General features: G+C 35.3%; 1 protein-coding gene across 4 annotated transcripts in view; it reads right to left on the reverse strand.

Moving 5' to 3' along the window:
• Positions 1-1,436: 1,436 nt before the first annotated feature.
• PPP3CC (protein phosphatase 3 catalytic subunit gamma) overlaps positions 1,437-21,445 on the reverse strand; it is a 75,742-nt gene continuing 55,733 nt past the window's right edge. Inside the window, exons 9-15 of one of the 4 annotated variants that reach the window (XM_033134107.1) lie at positions 18,849-18,974; positions 18,059-18,130; positions 10,103-10,129; positions 9,115-9,196; positions 8,399-8,496; positions 3,087-3,116; positions 1,437-1,961 (exon numbers count right to left, since the gene is read on the reverse strand). In XM_033134107.1, the coding sequence (XP_032989998.1) occupies positions 1,735-1,961; positions 3,087-3,116; positions 8,399-8,496; positions 9,115-9,196; positions 10,103-10,129; positions 18,059-18,130; positions 18,849-18,974 (662 nt within the window). In that variant the 3' untranslated portion in view covers positions 1,437-1,734. The remainder of the gene's footprint in view (positions 1,962-3,086; positions 3,117-8,398; positions 8,497-9,114; positions 9,197-10,102; positions 10,130-18,058; positions 18,131-18,848; positions 18,975-21,445) is intronic. The other 3 variants (XM_033134109.1, XM_033134108.1, XM_033134110.1) reach the window with 3 other exon arrangements.

Raw genomic sequence — 21,445 nt, forward strand, 5'->3', positions numbered from 1 at the left:
TTTCTACCTGTGGGTTGTGTGTGTAAAACAACAGCCTCAATGAAAAGGCAAAAGGGATAAGAGATGGCCATCTATCAAATGTGTCATGTGGACTGACTTTCATTTTAGGTGAGATTTCCAAAACAGCGGTCTTTTTCATACTGGGACTGGGGAGGACGGGGTCTCAGCACAGCCAGGTGATGAATTCCCTCTTTAAACAAATGACGACCAGAAAAGACTTTTTCTCCCTTCTTGCACAGGTTTTACTCACAACCCACAGGTTTTATCTTCTTCCCCAGTATCCTTCCTATCTTTTTTAACAGAGCAACCCATGCCACCAGATTCCAATCCTCAAAATGCTTTGATCTCTGTCATGGACACATTGGGAACTGTTAGCAAAAGGTTTCTGTTGTCCTTGAAGCTCCGAACATAAGTTAGTACCATCTGAGATACTTGCTACATCCCAAATGACATTAAGTAATTCCATAAATATGCACTTTGTGTAGCGTTGCCCAGACATGCACACTCATTGCAAAGCTGACCATTGAGTATTACGACATGGCACCGGTCGCCAGGCTACACCAAAAATGGGAGCCTGAGGATCCCTGAAAGTTCCCTCACTAATTGGTTGTGACTTGAAAAACTAAAGGAAGATTCTGCAAACATTATATCTGAACACTTGTTTTTGTATTCCAACATATGCTGACAGACACTGACATACGATTCAACCCAATGAGTGTTGTAAGATGGAGAAACATCTCTGTAATTGATACAGAAGTTATGAAATCCTCGCTCATCCAGTGCCCTTTAGCGAGACTTCCACTTCAGAAGGGGATCATTCTACCCTGGTCAGTTTCCATCACCCCAGTTGTTTTAAAAAATGCTGACATAGAAAAGAGAAAGACAATGGGGAGAATAGATGCTATAATATTGGATGCAATACACAGACAGACATAAATACTTCCTACTGTTGAAGGTCTTACAGAGGGCATTTATCAAGTAGTCAGCAACGGAGCTTTCTTTGCAGGTGGAATAAATCACCTGGGGTTCAAAAATAAAAGCACCTGGCAACAGTTAAGAAACCTCCAAAGTTCTAAGGGAAGTTTAAACCAATCAGGCCCATACTACCCGAACAAATTTTAAGTGAGTCTAAGAAAAATCTCTCATCACCTTTTGCCTTCCTAGAACATACTAAAAGGAACCGCGAGTCCAGAAGAAAGTAGGTTATTATGGAAAACATTCTCCTTAGCCCTAATCTCCGGGTTCAGTTATTCACTTAGAAGTTCTTCTCTAATCAAGTTTTCCATAAGAAGAAAAGTTTTAGCCACTGAAAGCTAAGAGATTTTTTCAATGGTACCCTGTGGAAAGGAAAGAAACAAACCATCTTCTTGCGGTTGAAAAGTTAAGTCTGAAATGAAAGATATTAGCTTGCGAAAACAAGAGAAAAGGCTGGCTGGTTCAAGTCAGAAACCCAGGGTGGAGGTTTCCAAGGCCCTTTTATTAGGGGAAGGTCCCCTTTATAGCACAAGATTTCACATCTGTATCAGACAATCAGATCAGTTCCTAAAAATTAGGAAAAAAGAGGAAAAAACAAAACAGATGCACTTCTTATATATATTAAACATAAATTAAAAGAATTTATAAAATGGTCACCCTTCTTACAGAATAAATGCAGAGAATATTATGAATGCACCTCTAGGCTTAAGTTGTTAAAGTTGTTTTTGTTTTCCAATAATAAATAAATAGAATTTCTTCTTAAGTTTTGGATCCACCTGTGCCACGGAAGGGCTCTGAGTCATTACTGGCTTTTCTTCCCTTGTCACTTCTGTGTGTGGCATTTGGTTGTACAGGGGTTACCAGTTTCACTGGCCCATCAGAGTATTGGCTATCTTTTCGGGGTGGCATCCGCTCATTAATTCGGTCCAGACCTCGGGCTTCTTCAAAACTCCGGATCCTGTGCTGAAGTGAAAACCCTCTGATGGCTACAGAAAAACAGGAAAGGGAGGAGCTCGATTAGACATCAAGGCAGACAAGCTTCAAGTTTCTTAGCACACAGCAGCCTCCTAGAGAAAAACATAGAAGGGTGGCTAAGGAGCACATGTCTGGTGAGACTAATAGGCAATATTTGATTTGAATTAGCCTTGTCTTGAAGCTACTAATTCCTTAAGGCGTCAAGGCTTGGGCAGCTGAAACAGTGAAAGTAATTTTCATAGACGCTCAGTACAATTAATCGTAGCAGAAATATACCTGACAAAAAGCAAACGAGTTCTTAACTTAGCCCCAGTACATTTGGGAAAGAGCTTCTTATGGGCCAGAAACGTGCTCAATGCAAGAGAGAAAAAAGAAAACACTAGAATAATAGAACAAGTTAAACAGAGTACTTTAGCACAAACATCACACTGACCACAAAAAAAGTAACAAAAGAGCTAATCTTTTTTGTTTAGAAGGACAGCTTTTTATCTTGCACAACCAGGAGCTGAATGTAAGTTAAAAACCATCTAAAAAGTAGTTTCTAAATATTTTCTTTCTGATTGAACTTTTGTATTGTCAAGGAACGGCTTTCCCATTTTGAACCACTTCACCTAACAAACAAAACAATTAAATTTATCAATTCCAATGGTTTTCATCAACAGGTTCACAGATAATTTGTTACTTAAAATCTGCTTTCACAGGAACAAAGATAATTTAGCTTGACTGCCTTAGGGCAAACTCAGAAAACAATCAATCTAAATTCCTGTTTACTTTGGCCTCTGCTCTCGATATCTTTTAGAATCATTAAAGAGGCCGATCTGTTTGAATCTCTAGTTAGCAAATGGATGCCTCTTATATATGGAAGGGCTATGGAATTAAACCACTTGGTCCCTCAGGACCAGTTGCTTCAGCTTCGGCCACTGCATTGAAACAGAGCCCAGAAAGGACTGTAGCTGTGGAGAGGGTCATTTAAATTAGTACAACTGCAGGATACTTTGTGAGCATGCCTAGAAATATCTATTCCTTTTTTCACTGTTACAGTTCTGGTGATGCAATAATAAAAGATTTCAAACGTTGACAAAAAGTTTTTTAAAACTAGTAGACAGACACATGATCACATAGGAATATGGCCATACCTTCCCGGGCCTCTACTGCTTCTACTGTGGCTGTAAGAGGCAGGAGCAGTGGCATGCAAAAATGAAGACAGAAAAAGGATGAGTAAACCCACAGCAACGCTGCCAGCAGACATCCCAGGGTCCCACCTTCTAGCCTATTCCCACCCATAGTCAAAGTCAACTAGTTAGAGAAGCGAGAGGATTATTGCAAGAAACTAAATTGGGGGGGTTGAGGTGGGGAGAGTTTCTAATATTTTTAACATTCCAGGTAGCACGGGAATCTTTTAGCTAATGGCATCTAGAGCTAAGCCAACTGGGCCAGTCAAGCTGACTATAAGAAACCAAGAGTCATGTTGTTTTCCTGGTTTTAAATAGCTAGCTGCTAATTTATATCTTGACATTCACATATCAAAATAACTCGTAGACTCAAATAATTTAACATTACAACCATTCTTTGATTTGTAATAGTTCAGATGGTATTTTAAATGAGTTGCTGCTGCGTCCTATTCAAAAAACTTATTTAAAACTACTTATTGCTCTCATGCAACTTATGTGGGGTCCAATCACCCTTTTTAATTACTTAATAAAAAAAGAATGGCTTTTGACTGGCATTTGGAGGGAGAGAAAAATAGGTTACAAGTGTAGGGTTATTTCTTGTCTGAGGGGAGAGTACTAAGCTGGCAAAGGCATAAAACTGTTCCATTCCGGATACAAATTCATGTACCATCTGGGGTTAGAGATGTAGCAGAGGCTGACATTTCCAACCAATATGGCTCCATTCGCTGTGCGAGAGAGCAGGCCAGTTACTAAGCAGGCCCTCTTCTCCTTCATTGATGGAAAAGGAAGCAATTGAAAAATTAATACCAACAGGGAAACTTCTTTGCATCCTCTTCTGAGACAGTAAAACCCCTAATATCTGAAAAGGTTACAGGTTGTAGCAAGAAAGATTCTATTAGGAGAACGCTGTCAGTTCCTCTGATACCAACTTTTAAACAAGAAGGCAGGGAACAAGAATGAACGGGAACAGTTTCTGTTCCTGAGGTTTTCTGTAGCAATGAGAGGAGAAACTGGGAGAATGGAAAAATTAACTTCCTAACATACTCGTAGTGTGAAAAATGGAAACTTGGAATCAACTTATCAAGTGCTTACATTTGTCGACCATATGTAGACATGTGTTAAAGCAGTGTCACATCCCCTCTAATCTACTCAAATAGAAAAAATAAACTTTCATAAGAAAACGATAGTTGCTTCAAACAGTATATCACTGAGGCAATGATTAGGAAGTGGGAGAACAGAGCACTGTCTAAAACTGTACACAGAGTGAGGGCCTAATTAGAGTTTAAAAGCTATGCGGAAAAGTGTGTACTAGTGTTACATTGTTTTGGGCTCTCCCAGAATTGCTTTTTTGTATTGGGTATTAAGGAATCAGTCTGTACTGAAGGACATTATAAGAAACAGTCATACAAAACTGACAAACTGACTTTTTCCCCTTACTGAAACATATATATATATTCAGTAAAGGATATACAGCTGCACCATTTTACATCCTCACCAGCAGTGCACGTGGGTCCCAATTCTTCCACATTCTCATCAACACTTGTTATTACCTTTTTCATCACAACTATGCTAGTGGGTGTCAAGTGGTATCTCATTGTGGTTTTTGTTTGCATTTCCTTAATGTCCATCTTTTTAGGACATTAAAAAGATGTTAGCATGTGTTGAACATCTTTTCATGTGCTTATTGACCTTATGTATGTGTTTTTTGGGAAAATGCCTATTCAAAAAAAAATTTTTTTATTGGGGTAACAATGGTTAGTGAAATTACATGGGTTTCAAGTGTACGATTCTATAATATATCATCGCTATATCACACTGTGTGCTCATCTATTCAAATTTTTTACCCATTTTTAATTGAGTTGTTTGACCCTTTATTATTCAGTTATAAATTCTTTGTATTTTCTAGATATAGTCCCTTATCGGATGTATGATCTGTAAATATTTTCAACCATTCTATGGGTTGTCTTTTCACTTTCTTCACGGTTCCAATTGCAGCACAAAAGTTAATTTTGATGAAGTCCAATTTATAACTGATCTGTTTTTTATCTTATTGTCTTTGTGAATATTGTTCAGTTCTTAGCTTTCTTCTTTTATTTTGGCTACTGTGAAGCGTGGAATCAGATTTATGGCTGATTATTGGCTTTTCTGTTTGTTTTCCTTTGTGCTCCAATTTCCAAGCATTTTTATTTTACTTCACTGTGCTGTATGTATACTGTAACTTATTCCAATCCCTCTTGGAACAAGGTGGGGCATGAATGAATGTATGCTACAAGGCCATACGGAATATTGTTGATTGAAAGCTCTCCAGGTAAAATTATATAAACAATAAAAGGTCTTATTCGGCTAATGTTCCAGTTTGTCAATGAACCTGTGGAACTGAGACTATGACAGGAAAATGACAAAATAAACTCAGTTCCTATCAAACAATAGGAGAGAATAAGAAGCTGTAAAAAGTGGGCCCCGACTGTAGTTTTATTCTTAAGCATTCCTGAAGATTTCTAAAGTCGCAATAAACAATCTTGTATTGATTAAAACACTCATAGTCATATTAGAAATTAAGAAGCTGGATATATTAGGGACTGAAAACAAAAGGTAGACCAAGGGTTATAAATAAACAGATAAATCTACAAATAATACATCTATAAAATTCTCTTATTACTCATCCCAGATTGGCATAGTTGCTCTTTCAAGGTCTAGAAAAAATTGGCTCAGATTAAAATGAAGACTTTGTGGATCAGTGAATTTTCCAAACTTTGAAAGTAAGGCTGCTATAGGACATTCCCTTCTTCACCCATGTGACTTCCTGTTAATGCTAAATTGCCTTGTCAGAGCTGCTCTCAGAATATCTCACATGACTAATTACCAAGCAAAGTCATGGTGGAAAAGCATTTTGCTTACAAGAAACCGTATGTTTTATTTGAGAGAAAAAAATTCAATCTGAAATAGTTTACTGGTTCTTTCTATGAAACTACAGAAATTAGGAACATTAATTATATACTTCTAAGGAAACAAATGTACATTCTTCCTTCCAAATAGCTAACCTCTAATATTCCAGTATTCAATTTGAAAGAGGAGGAACTCGGTCCTATTAAAAAGGGGGAAAAGGAGCTTGTTCCTATAAATCAATACCAGTGGAATTTCTACTTCCTCTAAGTGGCAGAACGACAAGGAGAAAAAGAAAAACTTAAGTAGAAACTGCAATTAAACAAGGGGGCAAAAAAGCGATGAAACTCTAGTTTAAGTTGTTAATGCTGCAACTCCAGTTTTCATGCCTAGAATTAATAACAGTCATCCAACGGTGTGATCTCATGTCCTTTCCTCTTGCTTGACAGCCCTATGCGTATTCTGACAAACAACAATCTTTTCATTCCAGAGTTCCATAAAGCCCTCTCCTTAGAAGTCAGTGCTCATATAATTTTTAGAGTGGACATTCTGGTTGAAGAGGTGACTGTGGCACTGGAGTAGGATATGGCTAATAGGCAAAGAGACAAACTCCCTTTCTGACTAACTCACCAAAAACATTTGAGGTATAAAACATACACAGGCGAGGTGTTATCTTGTACCCAAATCTGAAGTGTACAGCTCAGTACATTTTTATCCGTGTGTAGACTTGTGTAACTAGCACCCCGATAATGATATACAACAGTCCATTTCCACTACTCCAGAAGTCCCCTAGGCCCTTTCTGGGCTCAGATTCTCCTACCAAACGAAGTGTCATTCTGATTTCTATTACCATTAGTATCCCTGTTCTTGAACATTATATAAATCAGACAGTTTGTGCTCTTTTGTGTCTAGCGTTTTTAGTTTACCAAGATGTCTGTGAGAGTCAACCGTGATTTTGCATGTATTTATTTTATTTATTTTATTGCTGAGTTGTATTCCACTGTATACATATCACACTATTTATTTATTTATTCTGCTGCCGCTGACCACTTGGTTGTTTCCCATTTGCGGCTCTTATGAATAAAGCTAAGGTGAACACTCTAATGCACATCCTTTGGTGGACATATGCATTAATTTTTCTTCAATATATACCAGGTGTGGAATTGCTGGGTTATGGGGTAGACATGTTTTGGTTTTCTGCCCAGTAAACAGTTTTCCAAAGTGACTGAACCAATTTACAAGCCCATCAGCAATGTATCTAGTTCTAGTTCTCCACAAACTCATCAACACTTGGTATTGTCAGACTTTTTCATTTTAGCCATTCCGGGGAGTATGTAGTGGTATCTCACGTTGATTTTAATATCCATTTCCCAGATGAGTAACTATATCAAGCATCTTTTCATATGCTTATTGGCCATTTCGATATCCTCTTTTTTGAAGTGCATGTGAAAATCTTTTGACCATTTTTTAAAAATTGGTTGTCTGCATTTTTCTTTTTGAGTTGTAGTTCTTTATACATTCTTAATACAAGTCCTTTGTCAGACATATGCATTGCAAAAATCTCCTCCCAGTTTATGGCTTGCCTTTTCCCTTTGTTAATCATGTATTTTTGTAAATAGAAATTCTTAATTTTAATAAAATTTAATTTTTTTCTTTTAAGGTTAGTACTTTTCGTGTTTTATTTAAGGGCTCTTTGTCTACCCCAATGTCTACTCTCCACACTTTCTTCTGGGAGTTTTACTGTTTACATTTACGTTTTAATTCATTTTGAAGTAATTTTTTTATATGGAGACAAGAGTCAAGATTCATTTTATCCCACGCAGATGGATATCTAATTGCTCCAGTATCATTTATTGAAAGAAGCCCAATTTAAAAAAAAATATTTTACTTTTTTAAATTATAGTTAACATACAATTTTATATTAGTTTCAGGTATGATTTTTCATTTATATACCTTATGACGTCATCACCATGTTAAGTCACCTGCCACTGTATAAAGTTATTATTGACTATAGTTCCTGTGCTGTACATCATATCCCCATGACTTTATTTTATAACTGGAAGTTTGTACCTCTTCTTCCCCTTCACTTATTTTGCCCATCCCCCCCAACCCCTCCCCTCTGGCAACCATCAGTTTGCTCTCTGTATCTATGAGTGTGTTTGTTTATTTTTATTTAATTTTTTAATATTTCACATATAAGTGAAATCACATGGTATTTGTCTTTCTCTGTCTGACTTATCTCACTTAGCATAATACCCTCCAGGTCCATCCATGTCGTCGCAGATGGCAAGATTTCATGCTTTTTTATTGATGAAGCCCCAATTTAAAATTTTACTTGGACTGCTGGGTAATGGGAGCACAGCGTCCCTGAAAGGTGCGTTTCTCATACTCACCTGTCTCAATAGTTTGCTTTCCTCCGGAGAGGACACCCAGAGGGAGTGTACCTGTAGGGGTCAGGCCCTTGAGAGTCAGCACACTCTCACTTTCTTCCCTGCAAAGGAAGATCAAAGCCCTGGGTTAATGCCAGGGTGTCCACTACTCAGCAATTCCACGGTACTTGAAGGAAGTTAAGAAAAGATGCATAAAGATGGAGGACAGGTTCTCCTTCTCCCTACCCCTTCCCTGACCCAAAGAAAGGGATGTTTTCTCTAAATATTCCACTTTTTAAATAATCTGCCAGGTTTTGCTTTTAAATGAATAGCACTTAATAACCAGGTGCTATTCTAATTTTCCCATATATTATACCATTTAATCTTCCTAATAACCATGTAAAGCAGATCCTGTTTTTATCACTCTTCTACAGACAAGTAAAATGAGGCACAAGATCACACAGCTAAGAAGAGGTAGAGCCAGGATGTGAAGAACATGGGCACTCCGGCTCCAGAATCCACACTAAACCACTACATTCACTACTTCTGAGCTCGTACCAAATGTTTGCCTGAACATTTCCAGTCATTTTAACATGTAGGTCTGATTCAATTTGCACTCAACCCAAAGACCTACAGTTCTAATAGCAAATTCCAATTCAGAAATACCTGCTCTGAAATCAACTTCTAATGTACTCTCAAAATGCTTTTGTCCCACCTTGTAATGACAGACTTATCCTTACCGAAGAATTGAAAAGACCCGTGCCATCTTCCCAATGGCTCTGATTTTATTCTTGATGATCTCCTTTCGAACTGTGGTGCCTCCTTTTAGAATACAAAGAATAAGTAAATTACAGGAATGTGTTAGTTTTAAAAGTGCAGGAAGAAGTATCTTTCTAAGTTAAAGAAACTATTTTAAAAAAGAAATCAAAGCCCAAGTTTATTTAAATAAACAAACAAACAAAATCCCAGGAAGTGCTAAGGAGCAAGAGAAAAAACAAACCAGAAGGAAAAAATATGAAGTGAAAAATGGAGGGGCCACGAAAAAGAAAGACTGGGCAGATCTATGAGAGGTAGGAACTTATTTGTGGTTCTGAAATGTAGAACACAGAGAAGAATGTAATACACACATATAAACAAAAATAGTTGCTATAGCAAAGATCTGTTTTGAGAATGCTGTGAGCCACCTTAGGATGCAGGGTTTGGCCTGCAAATGGCAAGTGATGATTTCAGCAGTTGTCTTCTGCACATAAACACAATACACAGTTAGCTCTCCTGAATTTACTGTGAGGGCTGCTTTCATTCTACGAGTATAATCCTCACAAACTGGTGAGTAACAACTACCACAGACAACTGGGTAGTACAAATGATGATGATGGGTAAGGTATTTTATAAAGCAACATCAAAAAAGTTAACACACGACTTTATGACCTTTCTTCATCTAGGATTCAGGAAACAGCTCACACATGAGTAGCCGAGGTCCAGCATGCACCAGGTGACTGCATTCAAAAGTCAGAAAAAGAAACATGGCCTCTCCTTCCTCACCCCCCTAACTCTCAGTATCCTGCAGGATCATACAGCAGGTCCAGAGAAAATATATGCATTACAACAGAAAGGGAGGATGGAGAGCCTGTCTGAAATTATTCAACTACAACTAAAAAAGTCTAACTCATAGACTGTGGTGGGACAGACAGCGACTATTAAGCTCTTAGCACAGTTTAGTCAAGATACCTTTCTGATAGCTTGAAATGTAGTGATCTTCAGGGAGAAGAGACACCAAGAAAACAAGGAGATGAAGATAGAAATGTGAGAAGAGCAATTTAAGTTTTCATGGAAGAGAGAAAAAAAAATCAAAGTGAAATGCAATGAGAGAAGCAGGCTATTAACTTTATCAGCTCAGAAGAGATACACCCTTGGTGTCATAACAGATGTTAAATTACAGATTTCTTGTCAGTAGTTTTGCCCCTCTTAAAAGTTTATAGTTTTACATTAATTCACATCTATTAGTATTCAACATGTGCTATCCCCACAGGTCATGAAAATAAAATTGGACACAGAAAAACATAATATTTGTGGAACAAAGACGCTGAAAGCAAGGAACGAAAACAGGACAAAACAAACAGCTTACAAATCTCTTAATAAGGCATTCTGTTTTTATTTAATGGGTTCAGTATCTTCCCGTGTCTTTCTGGAGATTTTATAGTTTTTCCTTTTTAAAGTTTTATATTTCCTTCAGGATCTCAAGTTCATTTAAGTTGCTTTATTGCTGTTTTTGTTGTTGTCTCTCAGAGACTCCAGAGGTGTCCGCTAATCCTGAATGTTTGCTGAGGATTAAGACTGAAGGACTGAAAAGCTTTCTGAGTTGGTGGGTGCATTGTTGACGTGAAGCTTTGCGTAAGTAATCAGGGTGAACCTATATTAAGGAATTCTCTCTATCGGTATTGAGTCTACACCTGGTTACTTCATTCACATTTTTGGCAAGCCATCGATGTTCTCAATTGTACCCCCAGTCCTTACATTCTTTGGCTTACGTTTTTTAGAGATTAGCTTGCAGACTTGGAAAAGAGGCAGTTGCCCACCAGCAAACTACTTTACATGCCTTTCCAAAAGCTTTCACCCAGTCTCCTTACTTTATCAGTGCCCATCTCCCTCCTCCCCCTAACCCATAGTACCCAATTCTAGCAATTGGCACTACCAATTCCTCTGCTTTTTGAGGATTCTGTGCTGGAACTCAGCATTCCTGAAAGTTGGACTTTGGCTTTCTTGAAATCAGCTAAGTCAGTAATACTAATTCGTTTGTTTTCCAGCTTCCAAATATCCCTACAAAAATCTCTGCATTCTCGTAGGTTTATAACTTTTTAAAATCTTTTTTCTATTGTGAAGTATGCTAAACATACAGACAAGTACATAAAACAAACACGTGACTCAGTGATTTATTAAAAAGCAAATGACTATATAATCCACTCCGGTCAATAAATAGAACCTTGTGAGCACCCCAGATGCCCTCCTGGGGCCTCTCCTAATAATTATAGTCTCTCTCCTCCCCCAAAAAATCTTTCTCTTGACTTTCATTGAAATCACTTTCTTGCAGTTCTTTATAGTTTGATCATGCGTCCACAAGCACTACAGTTTTCATTGTTTTTGAACTTTACGTAATTGGAACAATTAAGTATGTCTTTTGTGTCTCGCTTCTTTTGCTCAACATTGTAAGATTCATCCATGCTTTCTGTTGCTGTAGTTCATTGTCATTATCGTATATAATTCCACTATATGAATATGCCACAGCTTATTTCTCCTTTTTACTGTCAGTGGTCATTTGGGCTGATTCCAATTTTTGGCTATTTTGAATTAGGCTGCTATGAATACTCCTATGCACTTCCCTTTGCTATACACATTTCTGTAAGCATATTCCTAGAATTAAAATGCTCAGTTATAGGGTACATATATGTTCAACTTTGGATAACAGTTTGGCACTATCTATTAAAGGGGGTGTACCGATTTATACTCCAGTGTATGAGCATTCCTGCTACTTCCCATCCTGGCCAATACTTGTTATTATTCATCTTTAATTTTATACAATCTAGTGGTTGAATAGAATCATCCATTGCGATTTTAATTTGCACTTTTATAATTACCAATGTGCTTGAATATCTTTTCACATTTTTACTGGCCATTTGGATATCCTCTTTTGTGAAGTGCTTGTTCAAGTCTCATCTTATTGATCTGTAGTTTGTTATATATTCTGCAAGTGAGCCCTTCATTGGTTGTGTTGCAAAAATCCTCTCCCACTGTGTAGCTTGTCTTTTCACTCTTAATAGAGTCTTTTGGTAAACACAAGTTCTTATTTTTAATATGGTCCAATTTATTATTAATTTCCTGTATGGTTAGTGCTTCTTGTGTTCTGTTTAAAAACTTTTCCTCTACCCCAAGATCATGAAGCTATTCTATATTATAAATACTAGAAGATTTATTGTTTTGCCTTTCATATTTGAATGTATTAATCCATCTTGAATTTATTTTGTGTTTGGAATATGATAGGGGTCAGGTTTAATTTTCAGTCAAATATTAATACATATCCCCAGACCATTTATGAAAAATACCATCATTTTCCTTCTACTCTGCAGTGCCACCTCTGGTCTAAATCAAGTGTCCACATTTGTGTGGATCTATTTCTGGATTCTCTGTTCTGTTTCAATGCTTGTCTGTCTTTGCCCTAATAATCCCAATTACTCTAGCTTTATAGTAAATTTTGATATCCTGTAGAACAAGTCCTCCCACTTTATTCTTCTTCAAAACTTAAGTTATTTCCATATGATGTTTAGAATTTATCCTTAGTATTTCCATATAAATTTTAGAATCAAATTGTTAATATTTGACTTTGAATCCATAGATAAATTTGGGAATAATTTATATCTTTAGAATAGTGAATCTTCCAATAATCCATGAACAAGATATTTCCTTCCAATTTATTTAGATCCCTTTTAATTTCTCTAACAATATTTTATAGTTTGTTGCTTAGAGGTTTCACATCATTTGCTAGATTTATTGTTAGGGATGATATTATAAATGGCATCTTTTTAAAAATTTCATTTTGTTTGTTGCTGGTAAATAGAATTACAAAGGATTTTTGGTTGTTAGCTTTGTATCCAGCAGCTTTACTACCTGCACTTATTGATTCTAATAATTATCTATAGACTTTAAAAAGTTTTCTTTGTATACAACCATATCATCTACAAATAATGATAGTTTTGTTTCTTCCTTTCCAATCTTTATACCTTGAATTTGTTTTTCTTGCCTTATTATATTGGATACGACTTCAAATATGATACAGAGTATCATATTATACTCTAATATAATATAATATGAGTATAGAGGTATTTATAGTCAGCATCCTTGTATGTTCCCAATCATTGAGAAAAGCTTTCAATATTTCACCATATGATGTTAGCTATAGATTTTTATTGGTACGTTTGTCAAAAAATTCTTCTTTAAACCTAGTTTAAAAGATCTATTGTAAATGAAAGGTGAAGCTTACCAAATGCTATTTCTACATCTACTGAGATAATGATATTTCTTTTTTTGTTAATGCAGTGAATTATTCTGATTGATTTTTTAAATAAAATTTTTATTTTAGAATAGTTTTAGATATACAGAAAAGAGTTGCCACAATTATTAGCATTTTACATGAGTATACACAGATTGAAAAACCTTATAAGGTTTCTGGAACAAATCAAGCTATTTGGGAGGCATAATTCTTTTATGTATGTTGTTAGTTTCAATTTGATGATGTTTTGTTTAGGGTTATTCTATCTATATTCATGCCCTTGTCATGTTTTAGTACCATAGTTATACTGGCCTCATTAAATGAGAATTTCTTTTTTATTCTCAGGATGAATTTGTATAATTTTTGTGTGGTTTCTTTCTAAATGTTTTGCTTTCGAGCTTTCTGTATCTTTATGCTTGAGATCTGTCTCTTATAAGAAAACATCATAAAGTTTTCTTTTAAATTCTACCAGACAATCTGACCTTTATCTATTCATATTTAATAAAACTGCTAATATATTTATCATCATAATTTATTCTATTGTCCTGCTGCTATATTTACCTTCCCTCCTTTCTTGTGTTCTTCCAGGTTATTTTTTATCATTCCATTTTTCTATAAGTTAAAAGTTATATACTTAAAAAAACCAACCAACCAAACAAACATCTTTCCTTACAGGTTTCTACATATTACAACATGCATCTTTTATCAAAGTACAATGTTATACACTCCACACACTTTAACTATAATTATCCCACTGCCAACTATTATTGTCATATATTTTAATTCTGTCTTTTTAAATCTAATAAAACATTATTGTTATTGTTTAATAAATTCTACATTTATAGGATTTAGCCACATATTTTCTACTATTTTTACTCTTTATTCCTGAATCTCCAAACTTCCATGTGATATTTTCCTTCTGCTTGAATATCATTTAGAATTTCATTTAGTGTGGGTCTCCTGGTAATTCTCATAGTAAATGTTTTAAGGGAGGGATATCTGAAAAATGCTTATTTCTTCTTAATTCTTGAAGGATATTTCTGCTAGATATAGAATTCTCACTTATCAGTTATCATCTTACAGTGCTTTGAATATATTTTACATTGTTTCCTGCTTCCACTGTTTCCATTAAGAATACACCGTCAGTTTATTTGTTCTCTTTTGAAAGTAATTTCTTTTCTTCTGGCTGCTTAAAAGATTTTTTTCTTTGTCTTTCATCTGAAGCACTTTTACTATGATGTGCTGCCTAGATGTTGTTTTCTTTGTATTCATTCTGCTTTGGTTTACAGGGCTTCTTAATCTGTGGCTTAATGTCTTATCTATTTTAGAAAATTTTTATTCATTATCTCTTCAAATATTGGTTCTACCCCATTCTCTCTTCTCTGGGACTCCAAACATACAGTTGATAGGCCTATTCACTGTATTCTCTGTCTCTTAGGCTGTTTTTGGTATTTTACATTTTCTTTTTGTGATTCATTCTAGATTGTTTCTTCTGACCTTCCTTCTGGTTGATTTCTTCTCTGTTTAGCTTTATTAAATCTGCTGTTCATTCATCTGTCACGTTTCTTAATTTGTTATTTTACTTTTCATTCCTAGAATTTTCTTTTGGTGTTTTATCAACTCTGTTATATCTCGTTTTATAATTCACAGTTATTTGCCAAATATTTCAATCTTGTCTTTTATGTTCTTGCACATAGGAAGCATTGTTTTGCTTTTTAGCACAATTATTTTAACATTTGGTCTGATAAAGCCAGTGTCTGGAGAACCTGGGAGTCTGTTTTTATTTTTTTCTGTTTCTGCTGGTTCTCATTCATGCCATTATGTCTCCTCATATGCCTAGTCATTTTCGGTTGTGAGCCATATATAATATTTGAAAGATTTTGGTAATTTAAGGTCTTATATGATGTTATCTTAGTCTAGAGAGGTTTGCTTTTGCCAGGTACCTGGGACTACCTTATTTAAACTTTAGTAATCGAAATGATTTGAAGGTTCTATTTCCAGTTCATCCTTACTCTTACATGGATACAACCAGTAAGCCGGAGCGTACTGGTGCGTACATCATCCTTGGCAAGCCAGGAATCCCAACCTTTTTAGCTTCTATCAGGAGGGCAGATCAACTTCTTAGCCCCCTCGTTTGAAATTCATGAATGTCTTTAGGAAAGAAACAGTCCCAAATGTTGGTCTTACCTCTCTGAATTTATGCCTTTTTCCAGATCTTAACTTGGTAATTCTTTATTATTTTGTTAGCTTTCTGAATGCCTTTAAAGCAAAATTTAAAAATAGTTTGTCTCACTTTTCCAGTTGTCTTAAGAGTCAGGGTTGATTTAAACTATCTTGTCTGGCTTACTAAAGTGGAAATCCTTAGTTTATAACACTTAAGTAAAACCAAAATTGTATTGTGGTTTTATTGTGGTTTCAGGAAGGAATGGAATTAGAAGGGTGGTCAATTCACAAACTTAACCTACAAGGTTATTCTTCATTTCCTTTCAAAAACAAAATTTTAAAGCATGTATCAGCTTATATCCACGTTTTATAAAAATGGGGATGAGAGAATTCTATGTATTTACTTTTGCATTTAATAGAACAGCTAATAGATTTTCCACATCAGCACCAAACTCTCTACTTCATTCTTTTTCTAAGTAGTTGCACTTTATATCATTCAGTCTAACTCACGAATATTTATCTATTATGCTCATTGCACTATGCTTGGTTTTAGGGCTATTTTGGTGAGCAAAAACCATTTTGTCCCAGCATTCAGGAAGTTTACAGTTGAATGGGAGTAAAATATATTAATCTGATAATAATGTAAACAAATGTAAATTTGCAACGGTATCAAATGCTAAGGAGAAGTCAGCACCACTGAGAGTATTGCAGGGGTATTGGATCTAGTCAGGGAGGTCAGAAACATCTTCCATGGGGAAGTTATGATAAACTGAACAGGAGATAACCAGACGAGAAAGGGAGAAAGGAGGCTTGCATAAAGGAAATAATATTCCATGTAGAGAATCTATCATATGGATATATCATAATTGATTTAACCAGCTCTCCTCTAAGGAACACTTAGATTGTTTTGAATCTTTTGCTACTACAGATGATACTTTGAAAAATATTCCCATACACAATTTTTGGCATAATTTTGCAAGCATATCCTCATGACAATCAAGAATCCTTTCTTAAAACATACCATAGAGTTCACAATAACTTCCATAGGCACTTAAATATCAATATAAATTTTACTAGATCTATTTTTTACATGTTTCATCTTTTCCTAACTTAAATTCTTTGTTTTGTTTTAATTTTGACCTGGCTCCCCTTTTTGGTCAAGAAGAATTGTTTCCGTGGTAGTGACCTTCCATCCCCTATGTAAAGGTACTCACAAGCTACGTACCATCTACTCTGAACCTTCAATGTGGAATCTGAAGCATAAGTATGTATAGGACTCTCCTACATCCTCACAGTAAGCTAGGCTTTCGCCACTATGTTGACAGTTTATCCTAACAGTTGAGTGAATAACCTTAGCATAGAGCTTAGACAGAATGACAGAGATTTGTGCTCAGGTACTACCATCTTTCCAGAATCTTCCGTATTCTCAGATAAGTTAGGGCTTACCTTTAAAATCAAACCTCCCACAACACACTAATAAAAAAAATACTTGGCTATATATGCAATAAAATGTTACTACATAAAGATCCCTCAGAGACCAATAAGAAGAAAAACAAACGAACAAACAAACATGTACACAACCAAGTAGAAAAATGGGCAAAAGGTATGACTTGACAATTCACAAAAGAGAAATAAAATAAACGTGGTCAATAAACACAAGAAAAGTGTTCATTAGTCATCATAAAAATACAAATTAAAATTTCAAAAATACCAGACTATAAAAATTATAAGCAGTATTAGAGAGAGCACTGTGAACTACAGTATGCATCATATACACAAAATGTAAACTGGTAGCCTTTCTAGAGATTATCTGTATCCAATTTAAAATTGTAAGTATTAATTGACACAGATACATTCAATTTCTAGAAATTTGTCCTATGGAAATAATCAAGAAAATGTTACTGTTCATTACCTAATACTCCTTTCTTTTCTTTCATACCATAGATCAACATCTGACTTATATTTATTATGTTTGTCTTCCCTCCACTAGAATATAAGCTTATTGAGAGCAGGATCTAAACAGTACTTGGCCCATATCAGGCATGTAACAAATGTCGGTTGTTGACAGAATGTGCAAAGATTCATTTGTAAAAATATTCAAAACTGTATGGGGTTTTAAAAAGAAAAAATTAGAAAAAATATCCAATATCCAACAGCAGGGGATTGGTTAAAACAAAGAACAACTGACATGGACAACGATGTAACCATTAGTCTACAAAAACAGTAAATATCACATGACCTCATTTTTGTTAAATAGAAAAAAGAGAGAACAAAAATATATGCAAAGATAAAAGACAGTAACACAGTATACATACACCAAAATATTAACAGTGGATATAACAGTAGGATTATAGGTGACTTCTTTTCATATTTTTCACATTGAACACAATTCTTTTATAATGAGAAAAAAATTATTCAAAACAGGCTAACACCGAAACCAAAGCTTTGTTTCTAGTAACGTGAGTAAAAGGCAAGTTTACCTTCAATGTCATCATCGGAAATCAGTTCATCATCAGAACATATGTTGAGGATGTTAACCAGCATCTCTGTGACTATATGGTAAGACAAAATAGCCCCAAATTCACACAATTAATAAGGTACTTTCCCCAAAATGGTGTGGATATCTAAATAAACATAGATAAAAATGACTTGTCATTATGCTATAAAGAGTAGCTATAAAAAGCAGCATTAAGTGTAGACCTTCAGGTTTATATAGAATTTGGGTAGATCACTTGCTGCAGTAAAAAGTCTGGAGTCTTCGAAGATTCATTGTATAGTTACTTGATTTCATTAGAGTGCTTGCTACCCAGAGCATTTTCCTCACTGATATGCACATGAAAAGATTTCCTCCCATTTTGTAAAGAAGTTAAGCCACCAGATCCATGTCCGACAGGATTATTTTATATTTGTATAGGTGTACAGATAAAATTCTAAGGATAACATTTCCTATTTAAATCTCTTTATCGCTGAAGAAGTCACTGAAGGGATGGTGTAATGACTTATGTTATTTTAACATCTCGATCACAGTAGGACAGCTACTTTAAGTTGCCATTTAGAACAAGAGCATAATAGACTAGAATTATAATTTAAAAACCAATTAAGTGCCATTTAAAAATCTTTATAAAAACAAAGAAAATTAGAAAACATTTCTGATAACTTTAAAAAACAACAACAACCAGTTCTGAACCATCAGGGGGCTCATGCAAATATACAGTGTGCTCTCATCACTAGTTAAGACAACTGATGGTCCAGATACTTTAGTTCTCTTACCTTTTTCCCCGACAAAAGGCAAAGACCATGTGAAAACATCCATAAAGTTTGGAAGCCAGTAGGGGTGTGGTGAACAGTTAAACTGCCTGATATTCATGACATTGTTTTCATATTTTAACACAGCAGCTAAAAACAAAAAAAGCAAGAAAATATGGCACAGAGGAACAGGTTTGTCATAATTTTGTCTAAATTTGTCATAATTTCCCTCTATATACCAAATAGTTACAATTACAACTCTCCTTTGAGGGCAAATATTTCTCAGCAAATGGACACTGGCTGCTTTGCTAGTCATTAGCCAGAACCCAAGATTTTATAAACTCTCTGGGAGTTTGCAAGATAGCAGCCATCTACAGATGGTAAACTTGGAGCAATTTACAAGGCTCGAAAGTTTATTTAATCACCTGAAACTAATATAATATTGTATGTTAGCTATATTTTAATAAGAATCTTTTCTCTTAAAGTTGATTAAATCATCTCTGCATACAATGTGGTGGGATGAACAATGCCCATTTCTCCTAAACACAGTCAGCATATTGCTAGCACTCTATAAATGTTTAATAATAACCACTTCATAAATTTTCACATACACTTTGGGACCAAACTAATTTTCTTTATATTTGAAAAGTTTTAATATCTAATTCCTTAGTCTTTATCACCAGCAATACAATGCTGTTGGCATTATTCTCTGAATTATTCTTACTGTTATCATAAATAAAACAGGGTCTAACAGCTCTCTAGGAACGACAGATATAGGTCATCTCCTGGTTCCTGTTTCTTTCCTTATTATAGAATGGCCTAATATTCTCAAAAAGTTAGTAAATGTCTAAAATGTACACCACAGATTATAAAGAAAATGCACGAAAATAGGATCTTCAGTTCTTAAAAACCTAACACTGGCTACAATGCACATGTCCCCATTATTTTCATGTATATGTGTTTTATTTAGGTTAGATAAATGTATAATTATTCAATAATTCCCTCAATCTACACAGGGAAAAAAAGGTGGGAGGTGGGTCTTAACAGTGGTGATTAGAAATGAGAGCTTAAAAACTGCTTTTGGGTATCCTTCCAGTGGACACATAAAAAAATAAGAATAGAAGTCTTTAAAAATCATGACTTAAGGGTCTTTCATATAACCAGTGGAACTAAGAAATACCTGTTGGTACCAATAAGTCTAAAGAATATTCAAGAAAGAAAAGCAACAGTAGAAGAACGAGAAGGAAAGGGGGATAGAGTTGCCTTTTTCAAGAAAAGAGGTACTTGTATGGTGAGTATCTGAGTACCACCAGAGAGTATTTTTGGTGCCATATTTTCTGCCTTTTTCCTAAAAAATGCTTAAGAAACAATCAAGGAAAATAAGATTGTTGTTTCAAGATAAAGTTACTAATTATGTCAAAGCCAACAGAAAACTCAGGTAGAATGGACTGTGACTTTAAAAGTTTACTAATTATAATCAAGTGTACCAAGTTTAAAAGTACTAAGTATAATCAAAAACAAAACCAGATTAGAATGGGGCAAAAAGTGAGTTGGCAGTAAAGTGATTGCTGATTAAATGACATGGTTCAGCTTAGCACACGGATAAATCCACTGGGCAACCAATATTAACAGTAAGGTTAAAGCAAGGAGTGAGAAGGGAAAGTCTTCATCACAAATATGAGGACTGGAGCCACTCAGGGTCCTTAAAGAAGTTTCACAGCACAAGCAGTGCATGCCATTCATAAGGGAGGAGACAAGACCAAACGAAGTCTCTTAATATACTGAAAATATTAGGAAACAGAAATAAGAAAGAATGGAGTAGGGAGAAGCAGAGCATTGTAAGACAGCTAAGACAGAAAAGAATGACAAGAAGGAAAAAGAAAGCATACGGCTGGGAGAGAACTAAGTCAAAGAAATGCTTTTACAAAATGGACAGCAAATTACAAGGACACACTGAGAGGACAAATCAGATTTATAGGAGACGTGACATTCCATAGTTTACTTTTAAGTAGAGTAAACAGTAAGTACATCGCGGACTTCTTTCAAATGTCTCTCCCCAACTGCATGGACAAGGCATGACTATAAAGTAACGAGACTTGAGAAACCAGCAACTGCAAACACACCAGACTGTATATATCAGATGAGCATGGTCCTTGGATGTAATCACACCAGGCACAATAACAGCAAAATGCTATAGAATTACAGCAATTTATAGTTTGATCAGTGATTTTAATATTCATTTTTAGTATTCCAATTTATCTTCAACAACCCTACATGACAAGTATTTTAAAGCTAAACTGAGGCTCAGGGAAGTCAAGTATCTTGTTAAATGTGAAGTGAACTTAAATGTGAAGTATCTTGTTAACTGGATTTAAAAGCGAAGCAGGATGAGACTAGGACTTCTGACTCCTAGCTTAGTGCCCTTTTCTGTACACTTTGCTCCTTTACTGTATATGGAATCCAAAGATGCTGCCATTATTCAAAACGTTTTTCGAACTCCTCTTTTGGAATTGCCTCCAGAGCCATTTTATAAGCAACACAAAGAAAACCAGTCTCATTACCTTATAATCATACCTTGTTTCTGACCCCAAATGGTATTATCTCGCTTGATCACTCACCTT

This window comes from Rhinolophus ferrumequinum, chromosome 18, assembly GCF_004115265.2.
Source record: "Rhinolophus ferrumequinum isolate MPI-CBG mRhiFer1 chromosome 18, mRhiFer1_v1.p, whole genome shotgun sequence".
In the NCBI taxonomy this organism is placed as follows: domain Eukaryota; kingdom Metazoa; phylum Chordata; class Mammalia; order Chiroptera; family Rhinolophidae; genus Rhinolophus; species Rhinolophus ferrumequinum.